Genomic DNA, 16,158 nt, shown 5'->3' on the forward strand with positions numbered 1-16,158 from the left:
CACGTTAACAAAGGACCAAAACAGCCATGAAAGGTTACATTGCCAAGTAGCGGAACACCCTTGAAGCCCTATTCTCCACACTCTTGCCACGGAACATGTGGCAACTGACCTCCCATCTTCAAAGGACTATTGCAGAGTCAGAGAGAATGCGCTCCCACAGTGAGTCTGGTGCCCAGAGAGGGTAATATGCAACTGGGGCACTTCCCACTCCTGCATCGCTCCCTGTCCCATTGCCGCTGACATCTATGATTTTCTAATTAACTATCACATGACTATCTCTCAGTGAGAGAAATGAATAGAGTTCAGGAAATATCAACGTACCTCCCCAAATGGAGTATTATTGGATAGATGGTGATGATGGAAATCCCAAAGAGCAGCCTCCCTATTATAATGAGCACCTCGTTATCCGGGTATGACATTAGGATATCTGCTGCCACATCCGTACCAAATGTTAAATATCCATACATTCCTGAAAGATACCACAGGAGTCTTTCTGTTTACAGATGTGTTTTCCTTTCTTTCAATAAGAGAACATAAGCTTAAGCCTAGATTTTATAGATTGCGACCACCCCCGCAGCACACAGAGCATATGACCAGGAACTGACAACACATCCAGTGATCGCCTGGCACAACAAAAAATGGTCACTATTTAAACTGATCTCTCTAGCCCTTACTGTTACATTGAACATAGAACATACAGTGCAGAAGGGGGCCATTCGGTCCATCGAGTCTTCACCGACCCACTTAAGCCCTCATTTCCACCCTATCCCCGTAACCCAATAACCTCTCCTAACGTTTTTGGGCACTAAGGGCATTTTAGCAAGGCCAATCCACCTAACCTGCACGTCTTTGGACTGTGGGAGGAAACCGGAGCACCCGGAGGAAACCCACGCAGACACGGGGAGAACGTGCAGACTCCGCACAGACAGTGACTCAGCGGGGAATCGAACCTGGGACCCTGGCGCTGTGAAGCCACAGTGCTAGCCACTTGTGCTACCATGCTGCCCTCATTGCAGCATGGTGGCACAGGTTAGCATCTGCTGCCTCACAGCTCCGGGGACCCAGATTCAATTATGGCCTCGGGTGACTGTCTGTGTGGAGTTTGCACTTTCTCCCCATGTCTGCTTGGGTTTCTTCCCGTTTCCTCCCACATTCCAAAGATGTGCAGGTTAGGTGGATTGGCCATGCTAAATTGCCCCTTAGTGCCCAAAAGGTTAGGTGGGGTTACTGTGTTAGGGGGATAGGGTGGAGGCATGGGATTAAGTAGGTCCTCTTTCCAGTGCAGACTTGATGGGCCGAATGGCCTCTTTCTGCACTGTTGATTCTATCATTGTTGTGTTCTCTTGAAGAGGTGAGTGGGAGTGGGTAACCTGCAATGCATTCACTGAATATTTATGGGTGCAGCAAAGTATAGGGGTTAATTATCTTAACCTTCCTCCACCCCCTTGAAAGGAATGAAGCATTGTGTGTTGGTGGTGGATTACTTATTCTGTGCTTGATTGGCCAAAGCCCAATTTTCAGCCATGGTTTAGAGTTCAGCTGGAGCACGGGGCAGGTGGGGTGTTCGAGAAGCAAGCAACAGGCTCCTTCTGCTTCTTGATCTGAGGCTCGACCACTTTGCACTCGGCCTTTATTGACACAATCCAGGCCTGACTCATCACCCACTGGAATCTGCCAGGAATAATGTAGAAGCCTGTGGATGGGAATGGAAAAAAAAAGCAACAATCGTTGGCCCTCGTCAGAGTCTCAGGGTACGAGTTTTCTGTCAGAGGTTAGCAACGAGTGAGGGGATTTGTTCCAAGCCTATCATAGTTTTGGGGTGGGGAAACCAGTGGTGGGGGGTGCAAAAGGATTTTTTATAGCAGCTGGAGAAGCACTCTCAGTCCCTTCTCATTCCAGCTGAGGAGATGTGTTTGCTTAATCAGTGCCCCAAACTCTCTCCATCACTGATGCACAGTGGCAGCAGTGTGTACCATCCTCAGGTTGCATTGCCGTACTCGCCAAGACACCTTTGACAGCACCTTCCAAACCCAAGATCTCTCCCACTCAGAAGGACAAGGGCAGCAGATGCATGGGAACACCACCATCTGCAAGTTCCCCTCCAAGCCAAGCACCATCCTGACTTGCAAGTTTATTATCATTGGAATTTCAGGGTCAAGTTCGAATCAGAACCTTTCTAATCTATGCTGGCCATGTAGAAAGGGGATTTGAATAGTTAGCCTGATATCTCAACCAGGGGATGTGTTTTTGCTGCTTCCACACTTTGAGGAAATTGGCAAATAAATGTCCAACTTAACCTAAATATTGTTCACTTTTCAGTTGAATTAGACACTTGCTACTTTATACTCTTTGATTTGATTTGATTTATTGGTTTATTACCACATGCACCGAAGTACAGTGAAAAGTATTTTTCTGTGGCTGAGGAATGTACACAGTACGTACATAGTAGACATTAGAATAATCAACAGAGAACATTGACAAATGGTACATCGACAAAACAGTGATTGGTTACAGTGCAGAACAAGGGGCCAAACAAAGCAAATACATGAGCAAGAGCAGCATAGGGCATCATGAATAGTGTTCTTACAGGGAACAGATCAGTCCGAGGGGGAGTCGTTGAGGAGACTTGTAGCTGTGGGGTAAGAAGCTGTTCCTATGTCTGAATGTGCGAGTCTTCAGACTTCTGTACCTTCTGCCTGATGGAAAGATCTGGAAGAAGGCAATGCCTGGGTGGGAAGGGTCTCTGATAATGCTGTCTGCCTTCCTGAGGCAGCAAAAGGTGTATACAGAATCCATGTGGGGGTGGCAAGTTTGTGTGATGCGTTGGGCTGAATTCACCACAGTCTGCAGCGGCATGATAGCACAGTGGTTAGCCCTGCTGCCTCACAGATTTAAGGGCCCAGGTTCAATTCTGGCCTCGAGTGACTGTGGAGTTTGCACTTTCTCCCCGTGTCTGTGTGGGTTTCCTTCGGATGCCTTGGTTATCGCCCGCAGTCCAAAGGTATGCAGGTTAGGTGGATTGGCCATGCTAAATTGCCCCTCGTGTCCAAAAGGTTAGGAGGGGCTACTGGGTTAGAGTGGAGGCAGTGCTCTTTCCAAGGGCCAGACTTGATGGGCCAAATGGCCTCCTTCTGAGCTATAAATTCAATGATTCTATGATTCTATGATCGTCCGCCATTGAGGTGGTCACAAGACACCACATAATTACATCCTGATAAGGCAGAGTGCAATGGCAGATAATCTGTTTTACCCCTCTGTCTCATTATATTTACCTAGTCATTGGTTAGGCGAGGGTACAGCCAAGTTCCAAGAGGGCAATGGGATCCATTCAAAGAAGTGACTGGCCATATTGCAGTCAAGGAATATATCCAGAATAAAAATACAAAATCAGTACAAGTGCTTATGGAAACGGGGGTAAGAATCCATCCAGTTTACTGACAGTAAGAGTGCAACATGGGATGAGTTGGACTGATATCAATAATATTTATCGTGGAGATGTGCCACAGCACGAGTTGCCTCTAGGTTGGCACTCAATTGCCATACTCATCAAGAATGGTGGCAGAATGTCTGACAAAGGAAACAGAATCATCCCGGGTTGGTTAAGTAATGGTCCCACCGAGAGGGGAGAGTCAGATGGGAGAAGTAGGGTTTCAAGATACCAGGTGCGTCATTCTCCGACCCCCCAGAGGGTCGGAGAATGGCCGTTGGCCGCCGTAAATCCCGCCCCCGCCGGTTGCCGAAGTCTCCGAAGGGAGAAAAGTCGGCGGGGCGTTAATGTCACCGCTGCCGTCGGAGAATGGCACGGGTCTGCGCAAGGCAGCCGATTTTCGGCCTGCCGATATTCTCCCTTCCGGATGGGCTGAAGTCCCGTCGACGTGATGACCGTTCACGTCGACGTAAATCAAACCTCCTTTTCATCGGCGTGACCCTGTGCTCCAGGTTCACGCCGACCAGCGTGGAGGTGAGTGACGGCCTGGGGGGTTGGCTCTGGGTAGGCGATGGCGTGGCTGCAGTCTGAATGTGTGAGGAGAGGTGTGTCTCGGGTTGTGTGTGTGTGTGTGCGGTGGGGGGTGGGTGGTTAGAGTGGGCTGGGCTCCGGGGGAGTGCCGGGAGGGGGGTCCGTGCCGGGGAGGGGGTGGGGGGTCCGTGCCGGGGTGGAGGTTGGGGTCCGTGCCGGGGAGGAGGTTGGGGTCCGTGCCGGGGAGGAGGTTGGGGGGGGGGTCCGTGCCGGGGAGGGGGATGGGGGGTCCGTGCCGGGGAGGAGGTTGGGGTCCATGCCGGGGAGGAGGTTGGGGGGGGTCCGTGCCGGTGAGGGGGATGGGGGGGGTCCGTGCCGGGGTGGAGGTTGGGGGGGGTCCGTGCCGGGGAGGGGGGTGGGAGGGGGTCCATGCCGGGGAGGAGGTTGGGGGGGGTCCGTGCCGGTGAGGGGGATGGAGGGGGGTCCGTGCCGGGGTGGAGGTTGGGGGGGGGGGGTCCGTGCCGATATTCTCCCTTCCGGATGGGCCAAAGTCCCGTCGACGTGATGACCGTTCACGTCGACGTAAATTAAACCTCCTTTTCATCGGCGTGACCCTGTGCTCCAGGTTCACGCCGACCAGTGTGGAGGTGAGTGACGGCCTGGGGGGTTGGCTCTGGGCAGGCGATGGCGTGGCCGCAGTCTGAATGTGTGAGGAGAGGTGTGTCTCGGGTTGTGTGTGTGTGCGGTGGGGGGTGGGTGGTTAGAGTGGGCTGGGCTCCGGGGGAGTGCCGGGAGGGGGGTCCGTGCCGGGGAGGGGGATGGGGGGTCCGTGCCGGGGTGGAGGTTTGGGTCCGTGCCGGGGAGGAGGTTGGGGGGGGGTCCATGCCGGGGAGGCGGATGGGGGGTCCGTGCCGGGGAGGAGGTTGGAGGGGGGGTCTGTGCCGGGGAGGGGGATGGGGGGTCCGTGCCGGGGAGGAGGTTGGGGGGGGTCCGTGCCGGTGAGGGGGATGGGGGGGGATCCGTGCCGGGGTGGAGGTTGGGGGGGGTCCGAGCCGGGGTGGAAGTTGGGGGGGGGGTCCGTGCCGGGGAGGGGGATGGGGGGTCCGTGCCGGGGAGGAGGTTGGGTCCATGCCGGGGAGGAGGTTGGGGGGGGTCCGTGCAGGTGAGGAGGATGGGGGGGGTCCGTGCCGGGGTGGAGGTTGGGGGGGTCCGTGCCGGGGAGGGGGGTGGGAGGTGGTCCATGCCGGGGATGAGGTTGTGGTCCGTGCCGGGGAGGAGGTTGGGGGGGGGGTCTGTGCCGGGGAGGGTGATGGGGGTCCGTGCCGGGGAGGAGGTTGGGTCCATGCTGGGGAGGAGGTTGGGGGGGGTCCGTGCCGGTGAGGGGGATGGGGAGGGGTCCGTGCCGGTGAGGGGGATGGGGGGGGTCCATGCCGGGGTGGTGGTTGGGGGGGGTCCGTGCCGGGGTGGAGGTTGGGGGGGTCCGTGCCGGGGAGGAGGTTGGGGGGGTCCGTGCCGGGGAGGAGGTTGGGGGTGTCCGTGCCGGGGAGGAGGTTGGGGGGGTTCCGTGCCGGGGAGGGGATGGGGGGGTCCGTGCCAGGGAGCAGGTTGGGGTCCGTGCCGGGGTGGAGGTTTGGGGGTGGTCCGTGCCGGCGTGGAGGTTGGGTGGGTCCGTGCCGGGGAGGGGGATGGGGGGTCCGTGCCGGGGAGGAGGTTTGGGTCCGTGCCGGGGAGGAGGTTGGGGGGGGGGTCCGTGCCGGTGAGGGGGATGGGGGGGGTCCGTGCCGGGGTGGAGGTTGGGGGGGGTCCGTGCCGGGGAGGGGGGTGGGAGGGGGTCCATGCCGGGGAGGAGGTTGGGGGGGGGGTCCGTGCCGGTGAGGGGGATGGAGGGGGGTCCGTGCCAGGGTGGAGGTTGGGGGGGGGGTCCGTGCCGGGGAGGGGGATGGGAGGGGGTCCGTGCCGGGGAGGGGGATGGGGGGTCCGTGCCGGGGAGGAGGTTGGGGGGGGTCCGTGCCGGGGAGGAGGTTGGGGGGGTTCCGTGCCGGGGAGGGCGATGGGGGGGTCCAAGCCGGGGAGCAGGTTGGGGTCCGTGCCGGGGTGGAGGTTGGGGGGGGGGGTCCGTGCCGGCATGGAGGTTGGGGGGGGACCGTGCCGGGGAGGGGGATGGGGGGTCCGTGCCGGGGAGGAGGTTGGGGTCCGTGCCGGGGAGGAGGTTGTGGGGGGGTCCGTGCCGGGGACGGGGATGGGGGGGTGTCCGTGCCGGGGAGGTGGATGGAGGGGTCCGTGCCGGGGTAGAGGTTGGGGGGGTGGTCCGTGCCGGGGTGGAGGTTGGGGGGGGTCTGTCCCGGGGTGGGGGATGGGGGGTCCGTGCCGGGGAGGGGGATGCGAGGGCAAGTGAGTTGGTCCACCTGGCCAGGTGCCAGCCTCCAACAGTTGGACCCATGGGGTCCATGCCACCTGGCTGGGGGAGGAGGGGATATGGGCAATGATGACATGTTGTCGATCCCCTCCCCCCCACCAGGCCGTCATGTTTTCCGATCATCCAGCGATGTTGGCCGCCGTGGCGGCAGCCGCTAATGTCTATGTTGCCCGGGATGAGGAGGAGGAGCCAGGGAGGCGGCGCAGGCTGCCGCAGAGGGACAGGTGGCAGCCGCCCAGGCTGGAGGGACACCTGACCGACAGGACGAGGAGGGGGAGGAGGACGTCGCGGCCCCACGGCAACGGAGGCACCCGAGGGCGCCCCGTGTGGACCGGCTCCGGCAGTCATACCAGGACCTCACGGACCGGGAATGCAGGAGGAGACTCCGGATGAGGCGGGAAACCGTGGCACACATCTGCCACCTGATGGCACACCTGTCACCACGTGGCACTGGCGGGGGGACACCCTCTCCGCGTGTCCGTCAAGGTTACGGTGGCCCTGAACCTTTATGCAACGGGGTCATTCCAGGCACCGAGTGGGGACCTGTCCGGCATATCGCAGACATCGGTGCATCGGTGCATCCGGGCAGTGACAGATGCCCTATATGCCATGGCGCACCACTACATCCACTTCCCCGTGGACCGGGCCAGCCAAGATGCCCGGGCCTAGGGCTTCTCTGCCGTGGCCGGGTTCCCCATAGTCCAGGGCGCGATCGATGGGATGCACGTCGCCATGCGGCCACCTGCAAATAACAGGGCCGTGTTCACCAATAGGAAGGGGGCCTATTCGATGAACATACAGGTGGTCTGCGACCACCGCATGATGATCCTGCACGTCTGCACCCGTTACCCAGGCAGTGTACACGACTCATACGTGTTGTCGCGGTCATCCATCCCGGCATGTACGAGGGACGCCATCCCCGGCTGAGGGGCTGGTTGCTGGGCGACGGGGGCTACCCATTGCGATCGTGGCTGATGACGCCTATACGGAGGCCACGCAATGAGGCGGAGAACCGCTACAATGATGCCCATGTAGGGACAAGGGGAGTGATAGAGAGGTGCTTTGGCATGCTGAAGATGCGTTTCAGGTGCCTGGACCTCTCTGGGGACGCCCTCCAGTATCGGTCAGATAGGGTCGGCTGCATCATTGTGGTGTGCTGCACAACATAGCCCAGCAGAGGGGCGATGTGCCACAGGCAGAGGAGGGCAGAGTGGAGGAGCAGCAGGAAGAGGCGCAGTCCTCCCCAGATGAGGGGGATGGGGGTAATGGTCAGGGCAGACGGGGTAGACACAGGCGGGTGGCTGTCCACCGTTACCGGCTGGCCCAGCGGGCACGGGACAGACTGATAGCCGCCCGCTTCACTGACTAGATGGGCGTGGGAATCGGGTAGTATGGCCACAGACCGCACACCATGGCAACAGCCGACCACCCACACCCCCCACCCATCCACCCACCCAGCACCCTCACCCCCCTCCCCAACCCCACCCCCCCCACCCGCATGCACACCACCCCCCCCCCCCCCATTGCCGATCCACCTGCGGCACAACGGGCTGGGCTCACACAGTTGCGGGTGGACGCGTGTCTATTGCAGGCCATGGAGGATGATGACAACCCGCCCTGCGGTGAGCTCCTGGCTCCACATCGTTGGACTATGTCTGACCCATGGCCACAGTACCACCGTCCACCCGGACCATCCCTGCATGCGGCTGTGACACTGCAGCGCACGGTCCCGTCCTCTGCCCGGGGGATGTTGATGGCGGCCCAGGGGGAAGGGGGCAGACTCACTTGGGGCTGAGGTAAGACCACCCCTCACACACACACTTGCGCTCAACGTACATGACACCCCCGCACGCTTTGGACAGAGCACAAATGTAGCTTCTGTAGGTGTAACATTGACTTTAATAACCAAAGGAGTTCATGCACGTGCCCTAGCCCCTAAAACTCATCTGTGCCCTGCACCCATGCCAACTTACTCAGTGTCTAATTGTTTGGCCTTACGGGCCCTTTGACTACGTCTATGTGGTTCCCCAGACGGTACAGCAGAACTGGAGGTGGACTCCTGTGATTCCTGCCCTCTGACACTGGATCCCTTTGGCGGCCGTTTCCTGGGGCGTCCTGGCCTAGATGGGCCAGGCTGCGGCCCGGGCGACTGGGATGGCGAGCTGCCAGCCTGTCCTGCCCGTTGCCCACCTGATGCACCTGGGACAGAAGGGGGGGGAGTCCGAGGTGTCGCGGTGTACCGGGACCTCCCCTACAGGGGGAGCCGGTACGGAACACAACACCTCCTCCTCTCTCGGGGTGCCCGATGGCCCCCAGGCCTCTACATGGGTGGGGGATGCGAACGGACTGGCCATCCGACGCCCCCCCGACATCTGGCGCTGCCAGTCCTGGAGGCCCGTGCTGGTATCGACAGGGTTCTGCAGGTTTGCAGCCATGGAGCCCAGGGGGTTGGCAAACCCTGTCTGTGACAGTGCGACACCGGCTCGCACAGGGCCACTGGCGCCGATGCCCTCAGCGATGGCCTGCAGAGACTGGGCCATGGCCTGCTGAAACTGGGCCATGGCCTGCAGAGACTGGGCTATGGCGTTGAGCGCCTCTGCCATCTGGCGCTGGCACTGGCTCATGGCCTCCTGTGAGAGGGCAGCCATGTCCTGGGCCACAGACGCCGCTTGCACGGAAAGCCCCAGGCCTCGCAAACCGTTCCCCATATCTGACACCGTCGCACCCATTGCCTCCACCGCGGACGTCACCCGTGCGGTGTCAGCCTGGGTGGCACGCATGACCGGCACCACTCCCAGCTCCTGGACGCGGGTGGACTCCTCCACCTGCGACTGCAGCCGCCGCAAGCCGGCCGTCACCCTCTTCGCTCGTCTCCGGGCCGGTGGTTGCATCGGACCTATGTGTGGGTGTGGTAACTCCAGGAACCCGGGATCCATCTGGGCGGCAGATGTTCGCTTGGGCTGGGCTGCCCTCCGACCGCCCGGCCCCTCTGCTGCTCCTACCTCCACCTGCTGTACCGGGACGGCTGTGTTGTGCGCACCAGTGAGTGGACCAGACGCCTCATCACTGAAGTGCCCAACCGAGGTGAGTGTTTCTGCGATGGTGGAGGGTGTTGGTGACAGCAGTGGCGTTGTGTCGTGCTCTTCGTCCCACTCTGAGTCCATGGCACTTTGGGGTGGGGGTTCGTCTCCACCCATCCACTCTGAGTCACTGTCCTGTATTTCGTCTTCCTGGGTAGGGGTGTCCTGTGCAGTGCTGCCCCGGGTAGTGGTGTCCCGAGTAGTGGTGTCCCGGGTAGTGGTGTCCCGGGTAGTGGTGTCCCGGGTAGTGGTGTCCTGGCTCGGATGTGACGGGGGCCTGTGGCTGCCCCCATCGTCGCTGGGTGGTCGCTCCCGCACGTGACGGGGGTGTCGTCTCCCTGTTGCTCCAGGTCTCTCCGTCTCCCGTGGTGTGCGAGGGGCATCCTGCGGGCGTCGCATGCTGGAGGGTCCGGGTCTCTCCGTCTCCCGTGGCCTCCGAGGGGCATCCTGCGGGTGTCGCATGCTGGAGGGTCCGGGTCTCTCCGTGTCCCGTGGCCTCCGAGGGGCATCCTGCGGGCGTCGCATGCTGGAGGGTCCGTGTCTCTCCGTCACCCGTGGTGTGCGAGGGGCATCCTGCGGGCGTCGCATGCTGGAGGGTCCGTGTCTCTCCGTCTCCCGTGGTGTGCGAGGGGCATCCTGCGGGCGTCGCATGCTGGAGGGTCAGTGTCTCTCCGTCTCCCGTGGCCTCCGAGGGGCATCCTGCGGGCGGTCTGCATCTGCGGGGATGGGTGCCTGGACGTTTGGTCCTGCGATACACAATGGAGTATGCATGGCTAGACATCAGGCAGTGATCAGGTGATATGGGGGAGGGGGATATAGGGGAGGGGGGATATGGGGACGGGCTGTCGGTGGCTCACTTGCTAGTACGCCCCCCGACCTCTGCATCAGCAACCTCCCGGTCGTCATGTCCGCCAGCCAGTTCCAGGGCCCTTTCCTCGTGTACGGTCAGTGGCCTCTCATCAGCGGGGCCTCCTCCAGTCCTCACATGCTCCCTATTGTTGTGTGCGCGCTTCTCCTGTGGGTGGGGGGGGGGGGTGGCAGGGGTAAAAGGCAACACTGATAGGCAGGTATATGAAAGCACGCCATCGGTTGCGTGTGCATTGCAGAGGTTAAGGTTAGGGCTGGATTCACTTGGGGATATGGAGGATATGGGGGAGGGGGGATAAGGGGGAGGGGGGATATGGGGGAGGGGATATAGGGGGGATATGGGGGAGGGGGGATATGGGGGAGGGGGGATATGGGGGAGGGGGGATATGGGGGGATATGGGGGAGGGGGGATATGGGGAGGGGGATATGGGGAGGGTGGATATGGGGGAGGGGGGATATGGGGAGGGGGATATGGGGAGGGGGGATATGGGGGAGGGGGGATATGTGGGATATGGGGGAGGGGGGATATGGGGGAGGGGGGATATGGGGGAGGGGTGGATATGGGGGAGGGGTGGATATGGGGAGGGGGGATATGGGGGAGGGGGGATATGGGGGATATGGGGGAGGGGGGATATGGGGGAGGGAGGATATGGGGGAAGGGGGATATGGGTGAGGGGGGATATGGGTGAGGGGGGATATGGGTGAGGGGGGATATGGGGAGGGGGATATGGGGGAGGGGAATATGGGGAGGGGAGATATGGGAGAGGGGAGGATATGGGGAGGGGAGATATGGGGGAGGGGGGATATGGGGAGGGGGGATATGGGGGAGGGGGGATATGGGGATATGGGTGAGGGGTGATATGGGGGATATGGTGGAGGGGGATATGGGGGAGGGGGGATATGGGGGATATGGGGAGGGGGATATGGGGGAGGGGGTATATGGGGGAGGGGGATATGGGGAGGGGGATATGGGGGAGGGGGGATATGGGGGAGTGGGATATGGGGGAGGGGGGATATGGGGAGAGGGGATATGGGGGATATGGGGAGGGGGGATATGGGGGATATGGGGGAGGGGTGATATGGGGAGGGGGATATGGGGGAGGGGGGATATGGGGGATATGGGGGAGGGGGATATGGGGGAGGGGGGATATGGGGGAGGGGGGATATGGGGGAGGGGGGATATGGGGGAGGGGGGATATGGGGAAGGGGGATATGGGGGAAGGGGGGATATGGGGGAAGGGGGGATATGGGGGAAGGGGGGATATGGGGGAAGGGGGGATATGGGGGAAGGGGGGATATGGGGGAAGGGGGGATATGGGGGAAGGGGGGATATGGGGGAAGGGGGGATATGGGGGAAGGGGGGATATGGGGGAAGGGGGGATATGGGGGAAGGGGGGATATGGGGGAAGGGGGGATATGGGTTGGGGGGATATGGGGAGGGGGGATATGGGGGAAGGGGGGATATGGGGAGGGGGGATTTGGGGGAGTGGGGGATATGGGGGAGAGGGGATATGGGGGAGGGGGGCTATGGGGAGGCTCACCCTGCCTGCTCTGACGAGGTCGTTCACCTTCTTGTGGCACTTGGTGCCTGTCCGTGGTGTCAAGGCCGCAGCGGTGACGGCCTCTGCCACCTCCCTCCACAGACGCCGGCTGTGGCGTGGGGCAACTCTGCGGCCGTGCCCGGGATACAGGGCGTCCCTCCTCTGCTCCACCGCGTCCAGGAGCGCCTCCACATCCCGTGACTCGAACCTCAGGGCTGAGCGGCGGTCAACCATCCAGTCGGGTGTTCCGGTCGGGTGTTCCGGTCGGGTGGGGGGGAGCAGCGCGGCCTTATGAGCCGTCACGCCGTGCGGCGCGTATGACGCCGCACGGCGTGAACCACTGCACAAGCGCGGATCCCATTACGTCGTTGCTAGCCCATTTCGGGCCGGAGACTTTCGACCCATTTTTCTGACGTGACGCAAGTCGGATTTGCGCCGTTTTTTGCGCCGATCGGCGGACTTTCCACCGATAACGGAGAATTTCGCCCCAGATGTGAGCTCCACTGAGGGCCAGAAGGCAGACTTCACATGGTCACATCTTTCAATCTGTTGTGGAAATTCTGTAACACTTGCCACCAATAGACATGCAGCAGGAACAGACACACTTAACCACATCATGGCCATGGTTTGTATGTAACTGTTCCTGTCGCTGGTGGGCAGGGTGCAATTTTTCTATAACCAAATTACTAAATAAAACCCGGTTTCGTAAAGCTGCTTGTTTACATTACCACTGAATGAGTGCTATACTGTGATTGGCAATGGATGTGTTATTAAAACTCTGTAATTATATCAAAGTAGAGAAACAGCTGCATCTTCACAAAGGGGTCAAACTCCTCAGATGGATCATCAATTAACTTTTGACAGTCCATAATAAATCAGATCATAAAAATCTACAAAGGAGTTTATTTCAATGTTATACACTCCCCCCTGGAGTTCGGAAGAATGAGGGGAAATCTCATAGAAACCTATAAAATGTGGGTGGGGGGGTGGGGGGGTGAACGGGCTTTGTGCTATGAGACTCGAGTTCAAATTGGAGGATAGTTGGACGCTTTAATCCCAGGGGCATCTCTTTGAATCCTGCATGGACCAATACATTTCTTAAATGTTTTATTTAAAGTACATTTTTAAAAATTGATTTTTACCAAAACATATGACAATCAATTCTCCACAGTCTCCCAGTTAATTGCAAGTTGAATCTCATTTATTGAATTTCCTGATTGTCTGGTCAGAAGCATGTGTTACAGAGGGAACAGTAGATCAGTGATAGAATACAGAGGATTATAGCATCACAAGGTTTAGCATGGCTAACTTCAATTTTGATCACCATATTTATTGATGGAGGATTGTATCGTAAATCTTCACTTGATCGGTCCCTGCAATGACAGAAAGATAGAAAATAGGTGTATGAGGAGGCCATACAGCCCTTCAAGCCTACTCCGCCATTCATCAAGATCATGGTTGATCATCCAACTCAATAGCCTAATCCCGCTTTCTCCCCATATTTTTTGATCCCCTTCACCATTGGTGCTATATCTAACTGATTCTTGAAAACATACAGGACGGACTCTCCATCCCGCCAGCCCTGTTTTCCACTGTGCATGCCCCTGCCGGCAGCGGGATTCTCCGTTTCGCCCCGCTGGCCAATGGGACTTCCCATTTTGGGCCACCCCATGCTGTCGGGAAACTGGCAGACATGGGCGCGGTGCCGGCAGGGCGGAGGAGGATCCCGCCGACAGAGAATCTCACTGACAATGTTTTGACCTGTGGTAATGAATTCCATAGGCTCACCACTCTCTGAGTGAAGAGATTTCTCCACATCTCTGTCCTAAATGGTCTACCCCATAGTCTCAGAGTGTGAACCTTGTGCCTGGACACATCCACCATTGGGAACATCCTTCCTGTGCCCTCCCTGTCTAGTCCTGTTAACATTTTGTAGGTTTCTATGAGATTTCCCCTCATTCTTCCGAACTCCAGCTAATACAATCCTAACCAATCCGATCTCTCCTCAGACATCAGGACTGCTATCCCAGGAATCAGTATCCTTCATCAGATAAGGAGACCAAAACTGCGCACAATATTCCATGTGTGGTCTCACCAAGCCCCTGTATAATTTCAGCAAGGCACCACTATGCTGAGCAGGTTAAGTCGATTGACCATGCCAAATTGCCCCTTAGTGTCCAAAGATGTGTAGGTTATGTGGAGTTATGGGGATAGGGTGGGGACTGGGCCTAGGTAGGGTGCTCTTTCAGAGGGTTGGTGCAAATAGCCTCCTTCTGCACAGTAGGGATTCTATGGAATCTATGGTTGGCCTGTGATGAGAGGATGAATAAATTGGGTCAATATTCTTTGGAGTTTAGAAGACGGAGATGCAATCCCATTGAAACCTACCTAAGCTTTTAGGAGCTTAGCAGGGTGGATACAGAGGTTGTTTTCTCTGGTCGGGGAATCGAAAACACGGGGGCCCAGTCACAGGATAAGGAGCTGATTATTTAGGGCTGAGATGAGGAGAAATTTCTCTCATATAGGGTTGTGAATTTTTAGAGTTCTTTACTCCTGCAGGTTGTAGATCTCCATTGTTGAACATATTTATGACCGGGATATAGAAGTTTGTTCTCTCAAGGAATCAAGGGATATGGGGAATGGGTGGGAAAATGAATGGAGGCTGAAGATTTGCCATGATCGTGTTGAACAGTGGAGCAGGCTTGAGTTTGTTGTACTCCAGCATAACCATCACTATCACCGTTACCATTATCCTCAACAGTACCACTAATGCTGCTTTCAACTTCATCAGCACCTCTCATAGAAGTCATAGAATTTTACAGTGCAGAAGGAGGCAATTCAGCCCATCGAGTCTACACTGGCCCCTGAAAGAGCACCCTACCTAAGCCCACAGCTCCACCCCATCCCCGTAACCCAACCTAACTTTTGGACACCAAGGGGCAGTTGTGACCAATCCACCTAACCCGCACATCTTTGGACTGTGGGAGGAAACCGGAGCATTACGGAGGAAACCCATAAAGACACGAGGAGAATGTGCAGACTCTGCACAGACGGTGATCCAAGGCGGGAATCGAACCCGGGTCCCTGGCGCTGTGAAGCAACAGTGCTAACCACTGTGCTACCATGAGCTCTATTTAAGACCAACACAAACCATTATTCTCACCCTTGACATCACCATCATTGTTATCCATAATGTCACCATGATGGGCAGGACTAAACCCCACCATGAGGGTTAGGGGCTGTACGGATATGAGTAATATAGTTAGCTCAGCCTTGTGACTATTCCTTGTGTGGGTGTCAGCACAACGCCACTGTGTCAGTCAGTCAGCACTACTGCCTCATAGCGCCAGGGACCTGGGTCTGATTCCAGCCTTGGGTGACTGTTTGTATGAAGTCTGCACGTTCTCACTGTGTCTGCGTGGGTTTCGTCCGGGTGCGCTGGTTTCCTCCCTCAGTCCAAAGATGTGACGGTTAGGTGACTTGGCCACGCTAAGTTATCACTTAGAGTCCAAAGATGTGTAGGTTAGGTGGGGCTACGGGGATAGGACAGGGGAGTTGGCCGAGGTAGGGTGCTCTTTCAGAGGGTCGGTGCAGACTCAATCGGCCACATGACCTCCTTCTGAACTGTGAGGATTCTATGGCTCTATTCCTCCATGAAGTGGATCATTGCCATGTCTGAGCCTGATTTTAGCCAAAGACCACTTTCACTGTCGGCCTTGATCACAGGCAGAATCTTGGCTGATTGTCTTCCCTCTGAAACCAAGAGGAAATCCATTGCACTCTCCAAACCACTTTCATTGCGATTCAGGATGCGGCCTAACACATTCTCGTCTGGGAGATTCTGGATCATCTCGAGTTGGGCATTTACCCACTGAGCTTTCAATGAGTCTTGTGTTTTGTTTTTAAGAGGTGGTAACCCATGGGCCTAGGATGAAGTGATGACGTAGTGAATTGTTGCTGAGTTTTGTTTACCTGTGATCGAGTAAATGAGAAGACAAGCAATCATGGAGAGTACAGAGATGAGGATCCAGTGGGATAGCTTCCTGTTCCGCATGCTGCTATAGATTGCGACACTGGCTTCATGGCACTGGAACACAGACACAGCGGCCTCCATTAGCACACTGAGAGTAGACAGACATTCATTTCCTTCATATCCATCTTGTCAGGTCTCCCAATCAGAAATACTTTCCTGGCTAACAAATAGTGACCTCAATGTCTTACTTTACATTCTGCAGGATTACTATCAAGGCGCGAGAAGGAAAGAAATAACTTCTATTTATATCGCACATTTCAACT

At 57.6% G+C, this 16,158-nt stretch overlaps 1 protein-coding gene across 1 annotated transcript in view; it reads right to left on the bottom strand.

Annotated features, from left to right (window-relative positions):
• Nucleotides 1-16,158, bottom strand: part of slc38a8a (solute carrier family 38 member 8a) — a 192,407-nt gene that overhangs the window by 14,128 nt on the left and 162,121 nt on the right. Inside the window, exons 6-7 of the mRNA XM_072518660.1 lie at nucleotides 15,835-15,949; nucleotides 322-469 (exon numbers count right to left, since the gene is read on the bottom strand). Of these exons, the coding sequence (XP_072374761.1) occupies nucleotides 322-469; nucleotides 15,835-15,949 (263 nt within the window). The remainder of the gene's footprint in view (nucleotides 1-321; nucleotides 470-15,834; nucleotides 15,950-16,158) is intronic.

The sequence above is a fragment of the Scyliorhinus torazame genome, chromosome 10 (assembly GCF_047496885.1).
Source record: "Scyliorhinus torazame isolate Kashiwa2021f chromosome 10, sScyTor2.1, whole genome shotgun sequence".
NCBI lineage: Eukaryota > Metazoa > Chordata > Chondrichthyes > Carcharhiniformes > Scyliorhinidae > Scyliorhinus > Scyliorhinus torazame.